The sequence below is a fragment of the Ornithorhynchus anatinus genome, chromosome 4, assembly GCF_004115215.2.
Source record: "Ornithorhynchus anatinus isolate Pmale09 chromosome 4, mOrnAna1.pri.v4, whole genome shotgun sequence".
Taxonomy (NCBI): domain Eukaryota; kingdom Metazoa; phylum Chordata; class Mammalia; order Monotremata; family Ornithorhynchidae; genus Ornithorhynchus; species Ornithorhynchus anatinus.
This window is the reverse complement of record NC_041731.1, coordinates 27,502,434-27,525,467: the sequence shown is the minus strand read 5'-3', so window position 1 is coordinate 27,525,467 and position 23,034 is coordinate 27,502,434. Positions and strand designations below refer to the sequence as shown.

At 41.5% G+C, this 23,034-nt stretch overlaps 1 protein-coding gene across 2 annotated transcripts in view; it reads right to left on the bottom strand.

Annotated features, from left to right (window-relative positions):
* The window catches only part of PAPPA (pappalysin 1), a 276,545-nt gene that overhangs the window by 145,863 nt on the left and 107,648 nt on the right, over window positions 1–23,034 (bottom strand). For both annotated transcript variants that reach the window (XM_029063723.2, XM_029063721.2), the window contains exons 8-9: window positions 13,138–13,266; window positions 10,010–10,101 (exon numbers count right to left, since the gene is read on the bottom strand). In XM_029063723.2, coding sequence (XP_028919556.1) covers window positions 10,010–10,101; window positions 13,138–13,266 — 221 coding nt within the window. The remainder of the gene's footprint in view (window positions 1–10,009; window positions 10,102–13,137; window positions 13,267–23,034) is intronic.

Sequence of the window (23,034 nt, the reverse complement as noted above, 5' to 3'; positions counted from 1 at the left end):
GCTTGGGAATGTACAATACAATAGAGTTGGTAGACATGATCCCTGCCCACAAGGAATTTACGGTCTACAAAGTTACCTAAATCCCAGTCCCTTGTTCCTCCCCCGACCATGCTTCCTCAGCTAGAAATAGAGGTGGGGGTGGGGGAGAGTAGCAGTGGAATAGTTGAGATTGCAAGGACAAGATATTTCTATGGTGTCTTCTGTTTCTGAACTGTTTCTAGAGGGACAGAATATCATCAAGATGAGTCATACCTTGGGCTGATTAAAAAATTCAATCAATTGCCAAATGATTGTTTGGCAAATGTTCTCCTAACCAAGGTGACCACAGACAATTGAGTTCCCATGGTGGTATTCCCTAGACAGTGAATGTTGGAATCTCTTTGAAGACTGCCTTCCTGACATTAAAGGAAATTAAAGAGCAGTGGGAAATGGCTGAAGAGAAAAAGCCTGAGAAACTTCCTCAGTTCCTAAACTTGGGAGACATGTTGTTTACCTCCGTTAGAAATGTGAAGTTGAACAGACTTGGAATGGGTCTCAAGCTCCAAATTTACAGGTTCCATGATCCCAAGCCTCTACCTAGGACCAGGAAGCTTTAACTGCTGTCCCTTTCAATCCCTCCCTGACCCCTAACACCATAGAAATGCCTTGTCCTTGCAATTTTAGCCATTCCACTGCCACTCCCTCCTAACCCTACCCCCATTGCCAGCTGAAGCAGCATGGTCAGTGAAAGGAACAAGAGACTGGAATTTATGTAATTTTGTAGTAAGTTCTTTGTGGGCAGGGATCATGTCTACCAATTCTATTGCATCGTACATTCCCAAGTACTTAGTTCAGGGCCCTCCACATACTGTAAGCACTCAAAAAATACCATTGAAAAAAATACCTCTTTGTCCCTGTTGTCAGGCAGGGGGCTACAGTGCTGCTAAATTTGACTAGCTCAGCTCTGAACCAGTTGAGGAAGCTAAACTGATCTGGAAAGAGCAACTCAGTGACAGAGAGCTGCTACCTATTGTGACCCACAGAAAAACCTTGGAAACCTTGTTAATCTTGGGGTGAGTTACTTGAAGATCACAAATTAGACCCAGAGCCCATGGGACAACTTGATAAATTGATCAATTAATCAAGCAAACCCTTCCCAGATGTTTGTTTATGGTCCCATCTTGTTCAGGGATGGGGACATCCAGCTCAGAGATACTTGGTTGCTGCTCAGGGCCTAGTATTGGGACAGGCTGGGATGGTTCTAGTAATGGTTATACCAGGTCAGGAGGGCTTGGACAGAGACATGGTGGGCTGTACCCTATTCCACTCTATGCTAGGCTGCACCTCAGCCACCTAAAAGATGACCTGAACACTAGCTAGCTCTAAGTTTTTGCTGATCCCAAGATACCTAGTAAACAAGGGGTGAAGAGGAGGTGCTTTTAAATACCAAATCCCCAAAAGCACAGCAATTGTCCCCTCAACTGCTTTGGAAGTTTCTTCTCCAGTCCCACTCTAGAAACCCAGAGAACTAAGTTTTAGGGTTTAATTTTTCCACAAAGGAGGTTATGGTGGACTTCAGGTGCAAAGGACTCCATGGTCTCATCAGATAGATCAAGCCCAGGGGCCTCATTCCTCAGGGTAGTTCAGTCCTAGAGATGAAACCCACCACAGAATTACCTTTGAGGATTTCTTGTATTCTTTGATTGACTACTCATATTTCTGCTCAAAATAGCCCATTGCCCTTTCCTATACCAGGGCTGCAGCTGAATCCATTACCAATCTGGGTCATCCTGGGATGGAGTTCCCACTGCTGGGCTCCAGGGGTTCCAGCCCTGTGAAAGGGAGGAAGCTGCTGCGATTGATGTCCTAGTCTGACACCATTTTCTTGGGTCAATGATTGGTTTGATGGATAACTGGAGTGTTGATGACTCAACAGGAATTGTGTTGATGTATCGCACTTGACCATTCAGTGTTTAATTTTAGATAATTTGTTCCAGTGCCATGAAGGATTTTAGCCCAAATTTCTGTTTGGGATTAAAAAGCAAAGGAAAAGTGGGCCATTTAGAATCATTGTCCAACTTTTCAGTTTGGGATTAAATTGAACCAATGTGCTGATTTTATATGCACAGTTTCCAGATCCCTTCCCAAGGCCCAAGGGTCTGGCCAAGTTCACTCAAAATTCAGCCCAGGCTTGTTGAAAAGTTTGCAAGATTCAGTTTAATCTTAGGGTAGCCTAGGCCTGAGTTTCAGGTTTGTGTTGACAGCTGAAACCAGGCAGCCTTCTCCTGTGGTCAATTTTCATGAAGAATGATTTGTTCAGCCTGAGAAATGTACCCTTCTAACCAGGGGTTCATTTTATGAGTCTCCAATCTCTTTGCTTAGAAAATGGGGCCCAATACCACGGTCAATTTCTGGACCATTCTCACTCACCATCTGGACTGCTGTTTTCAAAATCAACTCTCTTGGTGGGACTTCATGAAGCCCATTTTCTTGCCAATAGCACTAGACATGGTTCTATCTCATTTTTCCCTCTGGGAAATAGCTCATCTCTTTTCAACCCATAGATCGCTACTTGTTTCTCAATTCACCTCTTTGGCTTAGTTCGACCTAGAACATTATCTTGCTAATTTGAGCAAAACAAATAGGATTTATCTCTCTCAATTAAGTATTTAATGAACTAGTCAATGAAGTATAGATTACCTTGATAACTCAAGAAAAACAACAAAGTTTTCATCTGAAATATCCCCCCAAATGGAAGGCAAAGCCTGAGCTATCTGTATCATTTATTCATTGAGACATAAATTCAGAGAAGAGTCAGGCATCAAAACAGCATCCTTCTGCATTATCATGATTGAAGAAGTGTGTGGAAAAGGGTGTAGGAGAAACGAGAAAAGGTACAGGAAGGGACAAGAAATTGTCTAGCCCATCTTGAAAGTATGTGGTTTCTTTTCTGGCCATTCATCAATTTATTTTAAGCACATTATCCCTCTGCTTCCCACCCCTCAAAAAAAAGAAGCGGAAAATTATGTTTTATCACTCATTCAATATTTCAATTTCCCTTGAGGGTATTCTCTTTTTATGGAGATTAGAGTTCATGAATATGAATATTATTCTCAATACTATATAGCCTCAAAATTAAAATATGATTAGTGCTTTGGAGCTGTAGGAATCGTTTGACTAGAAGGAAAAACGAGGGTCAGAGATAGGGCGCCAATGGCAACATATTGACAGTTCCTTTAGAGCAGGAGTTAAAATTCTCAAAGTCAAGGAAGCTTGAAATAAAGCCCATTGACACAGAACAGGCTGGAATTAAGTTCTTTCTTGATTAATGAGATTTTTCTGGAAAGTTTGGCACTAGCTGAGTGGGTCTTTTAAGAGGATCTAGATACATTTTTGCTGGCCCTAGACAGGTACAGCATCAGAAGGAGCAGAAAGCAGAGAAAGAGTGATGGTGACCCCAAAGGTAGCTGTTTGAACCAAACGGATTTAAGTGAAAAGGCATCCTGAAGGATTGAGAATTTTGTATTTCTTCATTTTCACTGCTATCAGGGGGCTCTGCAAGCAGGGCAATTTCACCCTTTCTACAGACCATAAGATCTTTGTGAGCAGGAATCGTGTCTACCAACACAATTATAAGTGTACTTTTCCAAGTGCTTAGCACAGTGCTCTCCACGCAGTAAGCATTCAATGAATGCCATTGATTGACTGACTCATTGATATTACCACTCAACTTCTTGGCCTCCATATCCACCAGGGTCTTCCAAAAGGAAGGGGAAAAGATAATGAAATCAGAATGAAGAACTGAAAACACTTATCAAAGGTAAATAATAAATGTTACCAGTAAACAACTTCTGCACATTAAAGAGACTCTGTAGTTTATCTAAAGCACTTAAGGAAACAAAGAGATTGCCCTCATCTTCTCTTGGTCAAACACTAGGATGCCCTAATTCCCAGGCCTAATCCCAGGATTGGCCTGGGAATCAGGGAACATGATTTTTAATCCAAGTTCCACCACTTGTCTGCTGTGTGACTATAGGCAAGTCACTTCACTTCTCTGAGTGTCCGTTTCTTCATCTGTAAAATGAGGATTAAATCCTTGTTCTTTTTCTCCCTTAGCTTGTGAACCCCATGAAGGACAGGGAGTCTGTGTGTCCTGATTATCTTGTATCTACCCCAGCGCTTAGTTCAGTGCTTGACATTTGAAAAGTGCTTAACAAATACCACAATTATTTTACCTAAGCAGTTGGTTTCAAATTCCTGGGGCACACCCCACAGATATTTTTAATCTCTTTTAAACTATCTTCCCCTATCTCAACCCACTGCCCATTTTATTCTCCTCTATCTTATAAGGGGCCTAAATCAACCACTGGGCAAATTTCATATCAAATGCCTATGAAGTTCCCCCCCAAAAAGGTACAAAATGCTTATTTTGAGCCACCACATATAAATATTTGCTAAAAGGTGAGAGGTGAAGATTCATTTGTGACAATTTGTTTATTTGCATTTAGGCAATATAGTTGAAATCTTCATGTGTTTCCAGAGCAAATTCCCACATTCTGAATTAAACATTCGTTCAAAAATATACTGATGATCTGGAAATCTTTGTTCATACTGACCCAGTATGCTTATTGTGAGGAAGTATGTTTTACATATTACCAGGACATACTGATTCTTGACATTCCAGATTTACCTGCCCAAATTCCTAAATGAACCCCAAAGTTCTGTTCTGGTATTATGTCTGATATCAAGATTTATATTAATTCCAAGATGTTTCCTCAGTCCCTAAAATCAGGAAGCAGTACTGACTGAGGACTAGAAATGCTTGCATCAAACACCAAAGGCACCAAATTTATTTTTATTTCCACCCAAACCCATAGAATCCAAGCCTGAATGGAGAACTGAACCATACCAGAACTAAGTCCTACACACTGGATTCTCAGGCTCATGTGCTACTCTTCACAAGATAATGCTGATTCTCAGAAGAAACCTATCTTTTTCTCTGATCCCTAACACTCCCTTTAATGCCAACTTTTCATTTCCTTCTTTCCTTGCATTTTCCTTTCTTTTTTGTTCTTTCAGGGCTCCCCTCTGATGCTTTGTGTTACTAGCTCAAAAGAACCTGCTCTCCTTTTTCTCCCTATCCCATTTACAATTCTCAATTTAAAAAAATAATATGGGATTATGACCTCTTGGAATCTGGGCAGGAATTTAGCTACTGAACAGGACTCATTTTCAAACGACCCTCTGGGCTAAAACAATTTGGCTTCTCTCATTAAAATTCGGATTGTGGGAATAATGATCAGATAGATAAATGAATGGACACGATGGGACTCAATAGCCTGGGGGGGCGGAAATGGGGTGGGGGTGATGATGTCAGTGATTTGGAGGGTAAAAATCATGGCTGGCTGTTCCTCTGATCTGGTGTCTTGCATGAAATGAATAGTGTGAGCTGAATATGGTCTGCCTCTCTTGGCCAAATGATGACCAGAAAGGCAAAAAGTAGAAATGTAAAGGATCAGGTCTTATTCCCATCATCAGAGAACAAGCTGTGTCTAGCCACGATCCCCAAATCCTGGCTGTGAAAGTTGCTTACCTGCCCCAGCTCACCCAGAGGTGAAGTTGAAAATGGAAGAATGTGACTTATACATTTTTTAAAATTCACAGTAATAAAAAAAAAACACCAACACCACCAGATGCTATTTTGTTTCTTTCTCACTGTTTTTCTAAAGTCTGGTCACAGTATCTTCAGAAAAGCAGTGCGATTCATCTTGTCTTGTCTCTCCTCCCTACCCCCCCGCTTCCCCCCACTCCGCCGCCTTTACTCTGAGAAGGCCAGGGTAGCCTGACAATCCTGATTAGAGACTCCTTCTCTTCCCACTGCCAGGAGGGGCTGAGGGATAGGGAGGCAGACTGATCATACCTTATTTAATTTAGAGATGGTAGGGGACCAACGGGGATGTCTATTTGAGTTGTATGCCCTAATGCAGAGGAAGGTTTTGAGGGCTGTGTCACCCAACAAGAGGCTTAGTGAATCTGTCAGGAAGTCAAAGGCACTGATAGCAGGACAAGCCAAAGGAGAAGAGAGTGAGGAGACTGGCCAGATTAAATACACTGATGTTTGTTTTCTTGATTTCATTTCTGGATTTGAAAATAGCATGGGGACACTGGCCGGTGAGCCCCATCTGCGCATGAATTAGCACACCTAGATGGTGTGCTTATGTAGAGCATTTATGCATACATCCCCTTCTAGGCTCTAAACTAGCTTATTCATTCATTCATCCATTCAATTGTATTTACTGAGAGCTTACTGTGTGCAAAGCACTGTACTACGTGCTTGGGAGAGCACAATATAATAATAGACATATTCCCTGCCCACAGTGAGCTTACAGTCTAGAGTGGAGGGAATACTGTGGGCAGGGAATGTGTCTGCCAACTCCATTAGAATGTACTCTCTCAAATGCTTAATACAGTACTCTGCACAAAGTAAGTGCTCAATAAACGCAATTAATCGATTGAGTGTGAAGCTGAACAGGTCAGTTGTGACTTTCAGTTAAGAATCAGCTGAACTCTGATGGCTTGTTTAACCTTTATTGTGCAGGGTGCCCTGCTAGGATTAAGATAAGTACTCTTTGAGACAGTTTAGGTCCATACACAATGGATAATGTGTACAGCAATTTGATAATCTCCCCCTCTAGACTGGAAATCCCTTGTGGGAATGGAAGATACCTACCAAATCTACTTTATTGTATTCTCCCAAATGCTTAGTACAGTGCTCTGCACACAATAAGTTTCAATAAATACCTCTGATTAATTGTTTGATTAAGCACTGCACTAAGTTTCTTATTTCTAGGAAGATATCCTGGTGGTCTCTGTTGATTGTCATTTTCCTTTCCCTGTTCCCCAGCTCTCTAGTATTTCCTGAGGGGCAGCAGAACATCAGGGAGATGTGGCTCCATCTAGAACAACAGAGATGAGACATGGGGCAGATGAAAGAGACCAAAGGTGTAGAAACTCTTGGGAACTCAGACAGTATCGAGGATGTCACGCATCATTGGGTGAGCAACCCTCATTTTTCTGGGTGCAAAAGTATTAAGAAAAACTAACGGGTTCTTACACACCAGATTATCAGCCCCTGTTGGAGGTGCCAGGCAAACTGTGGATCCACCCTGTGGAGATTTTCATGTTGATTCATGTAAATACCTCCCACATCAGGATGTTAGAGATTCTAAGCCATCAAAATTCTGAGCCTTTGAGGTGCCAAGCATAAATGTAAGCAAGTAGATGGCCCTCTGGGAGCTCCACTCTGGTTTTAAGCCACTTGTTAAAAAATTTCCTGGGATTTCACAGGAGAGGGCAGTCTAGAAGCCACATAGTTGCCAATTGTTCTGACAGTTTCTGGACTTTCTACCGCATGGGTATGCCTCCAAGCATGCCTCCAAGTTAGAAAATACCCTAATAGTGAAATGGCAGCTCATTCTTGGTGTGGAGGCAGGTGAAAGGTTAACAGATATTTTACAAAATAAACATCGGTGTAATGTTTTCTACTGTCTTAGTCTAGATGACATTTAAGAAGAAAGAGAGGAGGCAATGGCCATTTTAGTAAAGTTATGGGTGAAATTTCCCAAAGGTACTTTTCTCTTTCTGCCATAACAACGTACACTCAGAAGGCTATCTGTTCACTTTTAGTGAGAATAATGATTTTTTAAGTAAAATTTAAAAGCCATATTTATTCTCTAAATGTCTATGTGACTCCATTTTGGGATGCTACAATTCCACCTGACCACATCATTTCCCAGCACAACTTGGTACACGATCAAGGGCATTTGACATTTGTAGAAGTGAATTCCTTATAGGCACTTCATGTGCTATCAATCAATCAATCAGTTAATCAATCATCATCACCGAGGCACAGTGAGCAAGCTGACACTAGAGGAGTGAAGTGTGTGGGCTGGGCTACAGTAAGAGGTCAGTGAGGTAAGGAAGGATGGGGCAAGCTGATGGAGGGCTTTAAATATGATGATGAGGGGTTTCTGTTTGATGTGGAGGTGGATGGGCAACCACCAGATTCTTGGAGACTGTGGAGATGTGGACTCAACTTTTTTTATAAAAATGATTCAGGCAGCAAAATGAAGTATTGGCTGAAGTGGGGAGAGACAGGAGGCAAGGAGGTCAGCAAGAAGGCACATGCAGTAGTCAATACAGGATAAGTACTTGGATCAGCGTAGTAACAGTTTGGATATAAAGGAAAGGATGAATTTTAACAATGATGTGAAGGGGCAACCGACAAGATGTGGGGACAGATTAAATATGTGGGCTGTATGAGAGAGATAAATCGAGTACAAGTCATGGATTTATGAGACAGGGAGGATGGCGGTACTTTCTACAATGATAGGAAAGTTGGGGGGAGGACAGGGTATGGGCAAGAAGATAAGGAGTTCTGTTTTGTACATGTTAAATCTGAGGTGTCTGTGGGACATTCCAAGTAGAGATGTCCTGAAGGCCGGAGGAAATATGAGGCAACAGAGAAGAGATCAGAGCTGGAGTTGTAGATTTGGGAAGCATCTGCAAAGCAGTTGAAGCCTGGGAACAAATGAGTTCTCCAAGGGAGTGGATGTAGATGAAAAATAGAAGGGGACCAAGAACTGAGCATCACGGAACTCCCATAGATAGAGGGTGGATGGCAGAGGAATCTGCAAAAGAGATTGAGAATCAACTGCCAGAGAGATGAGGAGAATCAGGACAGGACAGTGTCACTTGAGCTAAGGTTGGAAACTGTTTCCAGGAGAATGGGGTAGTTGACAGTGTTGAAGGCAGATGATAGGTTAAGGAGGATTAAGTTGGAGTAGAGGCCAATAGATTAGGCAAGGAGATCATCAGAAACCTTTTAGAGGGCAGTTTTCGAGGAGTGAAGGGTGTGGAAATGAGATTGGAGGTGGTCAAAGAGACAATTAGAGAAGAAGTAATGAAGATAGATGTAGACATTCTCCATTCTTTTCCATTCTAGTTTGAAACCACTATAGTCTGAAAACTGCTTGTCTACCAACTCTATTGCACTATCCTCTCACAAGAGCTTAGTGAGGGTTCAATAAATATGAATGATTGTTTGAGTCAACTCAGCCACTTCTTGCTCCTCCTTCTTCACTGAGCAGTGGTCAAGAGAGTCAGCAGATGTGGGCATCATCAGATGGGGGTATTGCCCCTCCCATCCACAGGTAGGCATCAGGATATGTGGCATTTCCCTATTCCCTTGATACCATCTCTGTGGATGTCTACGCCACACTCTTGACCTAGTCTTGCAGGCCCAATAGACATCACCACTTCTACTACCTGTCCCACTCTCTTCCTTTGAAACCAGGGAATAGGAAAATTTTTCCACCTAAGTGTCAGAGTTGTGAACATGCCCAAATTCCAGGATTTTTTTTTTATCTCCCCACCCGCTAATCTATTGTGGTTTGTGGTTTCACGGATTTTCAGGAACAAATCAGGGTCTCCACCCAAACTCTTTATCCCCTTCTGCAACAGCTCAGGTCTCCATTGCTAGAACATCTTCTGGCCATTGTGTTTGCTAATTAAGGCAAACCAGGATGGAAAATGAAACCTGATTAAATCGTTTTCACCTCCAGGAAAGGGGATTAGCTGGACCTTTGATCTTCAGGTATCTATTTGCATCTCAAAAGAGGTGTAACCTCATTTGGGTCTACTTGGGATCCAGCTCCAGCTCCCAGGCCCCTTCCTCTGTTTACCAGCAAGGGGCAATTCACAGCCTCCCTCACAGAGATCAATCCACAAAAAGACCCAGGCAAGCCACAAAGGTGTTCAAAACCAATTTCCCATTTGAATCACCATAAGGTGGGGAAGTCCATTTACTTTCCAAACACAAATCCCAAGAAGTCTTGCTCTTTCCCTTCCTCTCTCAGCATTGTTTACAGTTCCTGGTCGGATGACTGACATTATAGATCACTGTGATTTTTATTTACCAAGAGAGATGCCCATCAGCAGCTTGGACTGGTGGGCTACGGATCAGACTTACCAATGCAATTGAAGGACAGTTCTTGTCTGCAAAAGAGAGAACAGCCATCCCCGTTGATCTTGTTCTTATCATCACATTCTTCTCCACGATCTCTGAAGATGAGATGCAAAAGAGAAATTGGCTTGGGTAGGATCTGGGTTTGTGGTAATCTTGCTTCATAGATTACCCTTCTTCTGGTTTAGACCCTCTCACCCTTTCACCCTTTGAAAGTCAGGGCAAAGCATGGTCCCTAAAATACCACCTTATTGCTTCTATGATGTGTCTTGGATGCTTGGGATCCAAGCATCCCAAAATGCTCTTTTTAAAATCTAGTGTCTGGAAGTAAGTTGCTGTGGGCAGGGAATGTGTCTATTATTATAGTGTACTCTTCCAAGCACAAGAAGTAATGGGTTCGAATCCTGCTCTGCCGCTTGTCAGCTATGTGACTGTGGGCAAGTCACTTCACTTCTCTGGGCCTCAGTTACCTCATCTGTAAAATGGGGATTAAGACTGTGAGCCTCATGTGGGACAACCTAATTACCCTATATAATAATAATAATGTTGGTATTTGTTAAGCGCTTACTATGTGCAGAGCACTGTTCTAAGCGCTGGGGTAAACACAGGGGAATCAGGTTGTCCCACGTGGGGCTCACAGTCTTAATCCCCATTTTACAGATGAGGGAACTGAGGCACAGAGAAGTTAAGTGACTTGCCCACACTCACACAGCTGACAAGTGGCAGAGCTGGGATTCGAACTCATGAGCCCTGACTCCAAAGCCCGTGCTCTTTCCACTGCGCCACGCTGTTTCTCTATATCTACCCCAGCGCTTAGAACAGTGCTCTGCACATAGTAAGTGCTTAACAAATACCAACATTATTATTATAGTATAGTGCTCTGCACACAGTAAGTGCCCAATAAATACTATTGAATGTATGAATGGAAGGAGGGATCTACAAGCCCCATAGATGTCACTATTCCTCTCTGTCCTGGGATTTGGATTCTTTTTGACTCAATTCATTGCTTTCTGACATGTCGCAGGGGTCCACTCCATCCCTTACTACTTTTTGCTGTCCCTGAAACCTCAGGCTTCTGTCCTGCTTCTGTCCTGCTTCTGTCCTGCTCTTCTCTCTAACTAGGTCTTCTTTAACATTAGAAGAGTAATCAGAACTTGTAATGAAGCCATCTCTTTGATTATTTCTGATGGAAGGTAAAACGAGGTGGTTGGGGTTAGATAAGGAGGATCCATTTTCTCTTTCATACCAAGGCCAGTCGAAATTCTCGCTCAACAAGTGAGTAAGGTGACTGGACAGTGGAGCAAGGATTTTAAATATAAAAGACAATGTCATCACTTTCCCAGCCAAGACTAAGATTTGAGCCATATCAAAATGAGGACGTTCAGTAGCTGAAAGTGAGATGCAATTTCCAGGTCTATGCATGCATGAGATCAGGAAAATTCAAGGGCCCAAACTACATTTTGGCCTCAATTGTCCAGATAACCTGGGTATGTGGGCTCTTGCAATCTTAACCTATCTGCTCTTCTACTGAGACTTGGGTCGGGACCCCGCAATCAATCAAGATTTCCATGGGTCCTGTCTGTGGAATATTTAGATGTGTCATGACTACTGTTTACCTAAAATGGCTTTTGTGAGATGAGTTTATAAAAGCTTTTCCATTTTCCTTAATTTACTATTCCTATTTTTCTTCATATTTATTTCTCATTTCATATGTATGTCTCGCCTGTCCTGTCAGTTTCACATTTTACTTTGCTGTTAAGGAATCAGGAGGCCTTTGGCCATATCTCATGACAAAATACAAATGGCTATTGTTGCTTTGATTATTACTATAGTAAGTACCTGGGACACTTTTACAAAGAAGCAATGCAGGAAGAGAATGAACGATGTCACTTGCAGCAGCCAGGCAGGGCCTAGGCAAGGTTGATGCTGGGGTTAGGTAAATCACTCACTTCTAAGTAATGCAAATCCCCTTTCAATTCAACTCCACTCCTTGGTAGAGAAAGGTTTTTTCAGAAGTGATTCCCCAGCCAGCTAGTACATTACACAACAGAAAAGAAGGTACCAAGTGTCCTTTGCACTTAGTAATTAGCTTACTTTTCAGGTTGCCACAAAAGAGCATGCCTTTGCAATTATTTCCAGTAATACTGGAAGTATCAATATTTACCAACTCATCTATCATGTCCTATTGGCTTCAAAGCTCCCCATCACCTTGTCCCCTTCTACAGCCCAGCCCATACACTCCACTCCTCTGGTGTTAACTTTCTCACTGTGCCTCGTTCTTGCCTGTCTGACCCCTGGCCCACATCCTACCTCTGGCCTGGAATGCCCTCCATCCTCACATCTGCCAAACTAGCACACTTCCCCCCTTCAAAGCCCTACTGAAAGTTCACCTCCTCCAGGAGGCATTCCCAGACTACGTCCCCCTTTTCTGCTGCTCCACTTTCCCTCCCCATCACCCTGACTCACTCCCTCTGCTCTGCCCCCGCTTGCCCCACAGCATTTGTGTATATATATACATATTTATTATTCTATTTATTTTTATTAATTATGTGTATATATCTATAATTATACTGATGCTATTGATGCCTGTCTACTTGTTTTGATGTCTGCCTCCTACCTTCTAGACTGTGAGTCCATTGTTGGGTAGGGATTGTCTCTGTTGCTGAATTGTACTTTCTAAGCACTTAGTACAGTGCTCTGCACACAGTAAGTGCTTTATTAATACAATTGAATGAATGACTACTATCCCTCTGGTTAGGCTTCCTGATTATGCCTACAGGCTACTTAATACAGACTGTGACCCACTGCTCAAGGACCTAAATTCTAGGTTCATTTCTGTAGTTCCCAGTTCACTGTTTGTACTTAATACATGTCACATACCCTATTCATTGTGTAAACTACTTTAACTAAGTAATATCATCAATCAAAAACATCAAATAAAATGCCCTACTTGTTGAAAGAAAACACTTTTTATCCCTGCCACACCCAGGGGGAACAGAGGGGAGAGGAGACATATATGGTTTTTCCATTAAGTGTGAGTTGTTATGAGCTACAGAATCTATCAAAGGGTCAGTAATTTACTGTCAGATGGATGGAAGCTCTATTTCTCTAGCCAGTGACTCTGATCAACTTACGTCTGTATAACGCCATCTCCACAGTATCCACTTCCATGAACATAAATGGCTGTGGGAGATGGCTCACTTTCCTCTGACCCAGAAATGGTGACAACCTGATACTTGTACTCACTCCCAATTCTCAGCTCCCTGTAAAACCAAAAAAAGAAATTAACAGGTCAAGTTAGCAAGTCAGCAACAGAGAGTGCAATTTTTATATCTGTATAGGATGGCAATGCATTCACACACCCATATATGAAGACATATACATCTTTAATGAAATACAGAAAATAAATGGGATTGATTTGCTATTGAAGTCATATTTCCAGACACTATTTTGGGATGTTCTTGTATTTTAGATTGTGAGCTCCTCAAGGGCAGAGACCTTGTCTTTTACAAACACCCAGTACATTGCATAATTAATACTGTGGAAGAAAAAGACTATGATAAACTTCTTTGTTTTTCAAAGTTGGAGAGGTATTTTTCTCTGTAACTCAACTCTGAAATGTCAATACAGATTATATTCTCTAAATCATCAGATAAATAAAATAAGTTTTCTTGGCACATTCTCATAGCTAATGAATTTATATTCATTTGCACACCCTTGGTATTGACTAACAGTGGGGATTACAAGGACATCCATACTTTCTAACAGGATCTGTTAGTATCTTTGTGCAAATAGAGTTCACAAAATGGATTTCACAAAATATTAGGCTAAAATCAATCAACCTTTCTTTTTCTGTCACCTCCAGTCTACCTTGCCCCTATCCTATAGGTAGACCATTATGCTTTCTGAATATTGAGAGTTCTATCCTCTCTGGAACAAAACTCAAATGGCATTTTTTAATATACAAGGATTTCTATTTCCATTTTAGTCAAGACTCAGGAAGGGATCCAATATTTTCCTGTCCTTGTATTTTATAAGAGTGACACCTCAAAGCCTCTAAGGAATTGAGCAGAAGCGCTAGTAGTAGTAATAGTATTGCAGTAGTAGAATTGTAGTAGTAGTACACTACTAGTACAATACTACTATTACTACTGTAAATCTGTCTGTAAATCCCTTTAAAAAACAGGGAAAGAGATTCTTCCTCATTAATATCCTTGCAAGTTAAACTGTGAGCCCATGTGAGATAAGGACTGTGTCCAAAACTGACTAACTTACCTCCACCCTATTGTGTGGAACAGTGATCGACCCATAGTAAGTGCTTAACAAATACCACTGTAATAATAAGCAAAGTGTTGCCTCTTCTCTGGTCTTGCCATTTGCAATGGGAGGGTTCCTTCTTCCATCTATTCTATTATTTATTTTTTAATAGAAAATGGCATGATAAAAATCACAAAAAGATAATGAAGAGAATTCCTGTCAGATTCCAATGTTGGGGGGATCTGGTAAACAAAAGAAGGATGTCAAAAAATTTCAAGTTCTTGGGCTTATCTGTTATTTCAGCTGCTGTCAGGTCTGGAGCTGTTTGAATAAGCCCAATGAGATGGCAGGTGCAGAGGCCACAGAACCAGCCTCCTGCTTGTCCACACAACAGTGATTTGAAGCTCAGGAGTGTCAAATGGCTGAAAGAAGATAACGTCATTTCTGGAAATGACAGGCATACTCCCAAAGGAGGTTGGCTTACTCCTCATTCTTTAATGAGTGATGGTATTGTGGCCGAGGCTGCAGCCACGACAGAATTTGTCCTGATATTTTTAAGACAGTTTACAGACACTTATATTGACAAAATAACTTTCAATAATGAACAACCGAGCACTGTTCTCCATCTTGGAAAATGAGGTAAAGTTAACAGGTGAATCAGAATTATACTCTGAATCCCCACTGGTCCTTGAACCCCTGAATCGCTCTTCTTTCACAGCAAACTCGTATGGTCAATGAGAGTTTGAGATCAGAGGTTGAAAGCAGTAATGATGGCAGTAGACCAACTATGGCTTTTCAGGTCTTGACTTTCCAGTTTGGGGAAGGCACTAAGAGCTTTGTATGGTCTTCATACTTAGCTTTTCTTTCAAGATCTCAAGTAAGAAAACTTGGCATAAACAATGGAGATCTTTTCACCTTTTGCTGAAACAATGTCATCAGTGGTCAAATATAGCACGCATTTTGCAACAAAGATAACATAATCCAGTGCTTGGGAGCTAACAAAAAAGAACCTCCAATTAACTGAAAATAGTAAGGAGGTAGTAGGTAGGCAAGGTGGAAATGTTTGACTCAAATACACATGCCCTATACGAGGGATCTTCCCAAAGAACAGTACTTTAGTTCTGCTGAAAATGACAAAGTTCTCAGATGGAGCTTTCAGAATATAGTGCAAGAACCTGTCCAAAGTGTGTAAAATCAATGAATAATATATAGTTTGCTAAGTGTACTAAACATCTAGAAAAATAAAATAGACAAAGAATATACAAAGGTCACAAAATCTAAAATTAAATCAGATATACATAGAAAATTACTCTTTCCTTGCTGGGTGCCCTACACTTCAACTCTTAATCTTCTTGGAAGCATTAGTTTCTGACCATTCATCTATATCAAATGGAAAATCCACCTAATCTTTCTCTATCTCTGTCAGGTATTCATCTCAGCCAAATCAAACTTATTTGATCCTGCTCTTCCTATGTGTTTCTCTGAAATCACAAAGAGAAACATTTTTTGGATTGTTCTACTGATAAATATTTTTATGTCTGTTTTGCCCAATGAAGTGCATGCTCCTTGTGGTTAGGGAATGCCTCTTCTTTCTCTTCTATTTTTCTAAGCACTAGCTTGTGTTTCTTTTTTTTTAGTGGCATTTGTTAGACACTTACTATGTGCTAGGCACTGTACTAAACTCTGGGGTAGATACAAGTCAATCAGGATGGACCCAGTCCCTGTCCCACAAGGGACAGAGAGTCTTAATCAGCTCATTATGGGCAGGGAACATGTTCTACCAACTCTGCTATATTCTACTCACCCAAGCACTTAGTATAGTGTCAATAAATATGATTGATTAATTGATTCATTGATTGCATTGCACCCAGTGGATGCTCTAGAAATATCATTACCACCAGCTCAAACTGAATGTCCTCATATGTTCATTCACCTTAGGTAATTGCTTCAGTTTGAGAAATACTGTGGTCCAGTGGCTCAGTTGGCCTTCATCTGAGCTTGCCCACCTGCCACCCTCACTCATTCATTTAGTATATTTTCTCTTATGGTAGTGGTGCCCCTAATAATAATAATAATTAGTAATTGCACTATGTGTTAAGTGCTTATTATATGCCAAGTACTTTACTAAGCACTGGGATAGATACAAGATAATTGGCTCCCACATGGGACTTACAGTCTAAGTTGGAGGGAAACAGGTACTGAATCCCCATTTTGCAAACAAGGTCACTGAGGCATAGAGAAGTGAAATGACTTGCCCAAGGTCTTACAGCAGACAAGAGGTGGAGTCAGGATTTGAACCCAGGTCCTTTGACTCATAAGCCCATGTTCTATCCACTAGGCCATTCTGCTTTTCTGAAGCATGGCCAGTGATAATAATAATAATAATGGTATCTGTTAAGTGCTTAATATGTGCCAGATAGTGTCCTAAGCACTGGGGTGAATACAAGCAAATCAGGCTGGACACAGTTCCTTTGCCATGTGGGGCTCACAGCCTCAATCCCCATTTTACAGATGTGGTAACTGAGGCACAGAAAAGTGAAGTGACTTGCCTAAGGCCACACAACAGATTTGTGTCAGAGCCGGGATTAGAACCCATGACCTTCTGGCTCCCAGGCCCGTGCTTTATCCACCAAACCATGCTCCTCCTCTAGTACTTGTTAAGTGCTTAGTATGTGCCAAGCACAGTTCTAAGCACTGGGGTAGATACAAAGTAGTCAGATTGGACACAGTCCCTGTCCCACCTAGGGCTCATCCTCTTAATCTCCATTTTACAGATGAGGTTATTGAGGCCCAGAGAAGTGAAATGACTTGCCCAGGGTCACACTGCCAAGTTATGGAGGCAGGATTAGAACCCATGCCCTTCTGACTTCCAGGCCTGTGCTCTATCCACTAAGCCACACTGCTTCTCCAGTTGCAACTCTTCTGCTAGTAGCATCACATGGTGAAGAGATACTGATTCTTCCTCAACATCATCATTCCCCCTTCCTAGGTCCAAGCCATCAACCAAAGGACCTCAATTTGTTTCATTTTGGTTGCTCCCGCTAGGATGGGCAATGATATGCCCCTTAGACAAGTTGAAATCTTTGTTTGGGAAAACTGGACTTTGTCTTACATCATTTTCTCTGCTATCCCTTCCGTAAACTCAGAATTGGACCAATCTAAAGGACAATGAGAACAAGGTGGAAACTGCATTTCGGTGGATTGGATTCTTGAGGAAGGTATTTGCACCCAGCTCTCTTTATGGTAGGTAACAGTGTCCTTTCCATTTCTTCTGCACTGACTTCTTCTCTGCCCTCTGCAAGGCAAAGTAGCCCATTTGAATGTAACAAACATATACATGTAACTGATTAACTCCAGAAGACTCAAATATAATTGTTCAAATATTTGCCCTGGTACCAATTGAAAACACAGTAGCAAATTTAATAAAACAAAGAGTTTGCAGCCAAGGTCTCTGTAATTTTTTTAATCATTTTTTACCACCAATTGAAATGATTTTCTACTTTCCCAGTGAAATGAAATTAGATATAAGGGAAAAATGGATGAACAGTGTGGGAGTTATAAATGGTCTGAAGCTACAAATTTCAGCCCAAGGGAAACAGCAGCCCCAACCTGTAAATGGGAATTTATATCAGACACATAACTGGGGAGAAATTTTAAAGGTGAAAAAAGTTTATGCATATTCTCTATAAGCAACCCTTGCTTTTCCTGCTCCCTGCTCTTTGAGATGTATCTCAGCTACTTAAAGCATTCTCCTGAGGGTAGTCAATTCCACTTATTACATGGGGCAAGGTGACTTCTTCAAGGAGACCAAGTACCAAGGCCTTTGGAAGTCCAAGTAGCAGATAGAGACTTTGGTAAACAGGATGACTGCAACAGCATTAGAAACCAGTCCAAGAGAAGCTCAAGCCCTGGCAGATGAGAGCAATGTCAACCTGTCAGGGTGAAACACTAACTCAACCCAGTTGTTGGTGATTTCAGGCTAGTCAAGAAAACAATCTTTGCTTCTCAGTGAGGCCTCCCTGGGTGGCCATTGATTTTATTACTGGCAGTGGGTGAGCCCAACAACATTTTATGATTTGGCACTACATCTTAAACTTTTCTAGGGGTTGGATTTTCTTTTTTTCCCTCTCTCTCTCTTCTTCCTCTTTTTCTAATGCATTGGGTTCGGTAAAACCCAGAATGCATTTAGTGAAGAACATTTCCCCTTAATTTTGAAACCCATGTGTAATTCAAGAAAATTTAATCCGTATGTTTCTGATTCATTTACACTTAACTCATCAAAATGTTGTTTTGTAAGAGCTATTTGATGTCCAAGAAGTCTTGTGAGCCCTTTTGTAAGCCTTGCTTCTTAAAATCGGGAAGTCACGTTCTCAATGAGAGAAGAGAGTACATTAAACTAAAGGTTTAATTTGCTTTGAAATGCGGGACATATGAAGATAATGGAGGCTTTAAATTTGGCATTCTCTGCTTCCTAGGAACTCCCTGTCTTGCTCCTGAACTACTGCTAAACAGCTGCTTTCCATGATTTCCCTGAGTAGGTTTACATATATAAGCAGTGTATGCGATTGTCCATGAAAACCTGGATTCAGATCTAGTGCAAACAAAAATGATAACAAAATGCATAAACTATGCTGGCATCTTGCTTCCAAAGGTTGACTGAACTGAAAATGTAACAGAGTTGGTAGACACGTTCCCTGTCCACAAGAAGCAGTGTAGTTTAGTGGAAAGAGCACAGGCCTTGGAATCAGAGAAATGGGTTCTAATCCTGGCTTCACAACCTGTCTGTTGTGTGATCTTGGGCAAGTCACTTAACTTCTCTGTGCCTCAGTTTCCTCAGATTAAGTCTGGGAGCCCTATGTGGGACAGGGACTGTGTCCAACCTGATTATCTTGTATCTACCACAGTGCTTTGTTCAGTGTCTAGCACATAGCCATTGTGGGCAGGGAATGTATTGTATTCACCTAAGTGCTTAGTATAGTGCTCTACATACAGTAAGTGCTAAATAAATACAATTGACTGACATAGTAAACACTTAATAAATAACCATATATATGTATATGAATATATGTATAAATATATATATATATATTTAATGTGCCAGCTATCAGAGAGCAATGCAGAAATCAAGAATTTGCCTCTTCCGTGGAAATATAGGACATGTGTTTCCTTCATGGAGTCCTGGACCTTAACTAATTCATTTTCTCATCCTGAAGTTTCATGAGAAGATCCCTTACAGATCTTAAATGACTGTAAAAGCAGACGGAACTGATTTCCACCGGCCTTCTCACTACCCCTCTAAAGGCCCATGATGAGATAATATCCTCTATTGTTATCACATCTGTATTTGGTCTGGTATTGTTGGTTTGTGCTTATTTCTTCCTCTATTTATTTTATCTTCGGAATCAACAAATAGAGCTCATCCACCTTCAGGTGGACAGAACTGGGAGATGAACTCACATCAGATTAGAATTTGCACCCTGGATTCACTGCCCGAATTTTGATACCATTGTTTGAAGTAAAAATGCCACTACGGTTCTTTGTATTTAAATTTGCAACCCTTTAGTGAAATGGTACTGTAAGCAAAGAGTTGAGGTGACTAAAAGATAGTTTCTCAATTTTCATTTTTGGGGATTTGAATTCAAAGGTCTCAATAGTGACAGGCCTTTAAGTGATGTCATGAAGGGTTTCTCTTTGAGACCTCTGCTCAATATCTGGCACTAGGGCAACGAGCTACCCCACTCCTACCTTACCTTGCTGACTGCCTACTTCGACTCAACCCATGAAGCAGCATGGCCTGAGAGCAAGATAGAGCAAGGACCAGGCAGTCAGAAGGACCTGGGTTCTAATTCCACCTCTGCCATTTGTCTGTTGTGTGACCTTGGGAAAGTCACTTAACTTCTCTGTTCCTCAGTTACCTCATCTTTAAAATGGGGATTAAGACTGTGAGCCCCATGTGGGACTGTATCCAATCTGATTAGTTTGTATCTACCTCAGCGCTTAGGATAGTTCTTGACACATAGTAAGTGCTTAACAAATATCATCATTATCATTAATATTATTATTATTTCACTTCTCTAATGCCAACCCACTCTCAATACCTCAGTCTCGTCTAACCCACTGCCATCCCCTAGCTACATCTTCTTTTTGGCTTGGAACTCCCTCCCTGACACCACTCTCCCCACGTTCAAAGCCCCACTTAAATCACATCTTCTTCAAGAGGCCTTCCCTGACTTAGCCCTCAACTCCTCTATTCAACTTCCCTTCTGTGTCACCTATGCACTTGGTTGTTTACCCCTTAAGCATTTGCTATTCACCCCACCCCCAGACCCAGAGTACTTATGTGCACATACTTATCCTCTGCTGCTTTCCCGAGTTGTAATTATTTTAATGTCTCACTTCCCTTCTAGACTGTAAGCTCCTTGAAGGCGGGGATCATTTCTACCAACTCCATTGCATCACATCCTCCCAAGTAATTGGTACAGAACTCTGTTCACAGTAAGACCCTAATAAATGCTAGTCATTGACTGATTGATTGATTGATAGGACTTTTAACTTTATGCTTGGTTTGGGGGCTTGGGAAAGCCCTATTTAATGGAGGAGTTAACCAATCAATCAGCTATATGTATTGAGTACTTACAGTGTGCAGAGCACTGTACTAAACAATGGGAGAGTACAATAGAACAGAGGTGGTAGACGTGTTTCCTGCCCACAGGGAGCTTACATTCTAGAGGGAGAGACAGATATTAAAACAAAATAAATTACAGATATTTAAAAAAAAAATGTTTGGGGGCCGAAGGTGGAGTTAATAAAGGGTATAAATTCAAATGCAAGGGTGATGCAGAAGGGAGAGGGAGTTGGGGAAATGAAGGCTTAGTCAGGGAAGACCTCTTGCAGGAGATATGATGTGGAGTGCCCAGTGAAGGAAATAAGTGAACAGATGTTCTAGCTTCTGCCCTGCCCCATGCTTGTCCCCCTGAACTAAATGGCCCAAAGAGCACCCCCCCAACAAGGCAGCTGAGCGCCTCAGCTCCTGTGCATATTGTCTAATAATAATAATTATAGTATAGTATCATTTGATACTGTATACAGTAATAAGTATAGTATCATTTGATTCCCATTTTACAGATGAGAAAAATGAGGCCCAGAGAAGTTAATTGACTAAGGTCACAAAGCAGGAAAGTGGTTAAACTGGGGTTAGAACACTCCCAGGCCCATGGTCTTTTCACTAGGCCAGCTGCTTCTCATTGATCTAAACTCTTCTTTTGTAGTCTATTTTCCTCCCCTTAATCATCTTCTCCTGATCTTTTTTAGGGTCCTTTCTAGATTGTTTTTATTTGTGCAGAATCCAGTCAGCCTCAATCTTGCAAGTGATATAGTAGCTTGATTGTGGTTCCTGAGTAACTGAGAGACAAAAACTTGGAAGAATCTTAATGGAACCCAAATACTGCTCCTCCCTCCCCAACCTTGCTTCCAACAAGAAAAGAAGCCATAGGCAAAATGCAAAACAATTAACCTAAATATTTCCTGAAAGATGGTCCAGGAAACAAACACCTCTCCAGACACAAAAGCTGCTCCAAGCAATGAGTAGACTGGTTTCTTGCCTGGTGGTACTACAAATAAAGTACTGCCTTAATGAGTTACTGGGCACAAGTTCCAATGTCAGTGTTACATATTAAATTATAACTTAAAAGATAATGCACAGCAGCCATTAATATATAAAAAGCAAAAACAGATTGGTACTTAAATATCCACTGTGAATAATTTTCCAGCAGTTGAGAGTTTGGAGAATTTGACTATGTAAGGACTTCAAGGTTGAGGTTGACAACAAGCCTAAAAGAATCAAATGGGAGGATCAAGACAGAAAACATGGGCAGTGGGAAAGAGAAATGATTTAGGACCTTGGAATTTTTCTCCAATCAGTTTCCTTTTCTTCCTCTAACAGTCGCCGATGATCCACTTTTAAACCAGGAGAATGTTCTTTAGAAAGATCAGCAAGAATACCTGCTGCATGCTTATGTGGCAAGAATGAATAAATGAATCAGTCTCTCTGCACAGGGCTTCCAAGTTTCTGCCTGTGGTATAAGCTGGAGACAGAGATGTATAATTTGAAGGCAGAAACCATTTCTCCCTCTCCCATCCAGCATGTCTATTAATTCCATTAGTTGTGCTGAGTGCTTAACAGAAGTTGGAGGCTCCAATACATTATATGATGGACAAAGATGGTTTCTCCTCTGCCTTTCCAGTGTACATGCATTTTAGACCCATCCCTCCCTTCATTGAAAGAGGCTGTCTGAGTTAACTTGGCCAGTCTGGAAGAAGCATTGACATGGACCTGTCCCTGCATTACCATGCCCGGGGAGTAATCTGGGACCTTTTCGACAGAATCCCACAGTGGGTACAAAAGGGATCTGAGGACAAAAAGCCCATTCTCATTTTTCGAACCCATCAGGGTAGAACCAGGGGGCTTATAGGATGCCACGGGACAGAGATAGAAACAGGGTACTTAGACAACTTGGTCCGGTTATGCTGGACCTGCTGCTTGCCTGGGATGGAGGAATGGGATTCCCTTGACAACCTGGCCCTTGCATCCTCTGAAGGACACTCCCTGGGGTGGCCTGACTGGCACACCTGGTGTGTCAGTGTCATGGATACAAGTGCTACTGCATGCCCTCCTCTCTCACTGGACATGGAATCGCCACCCTCTTTATGGGTCTGAGAGTCCTCAAGGATCCAAGTGCTTAGTACAGTGCTCTGCACATAGTAAGCACTCAATA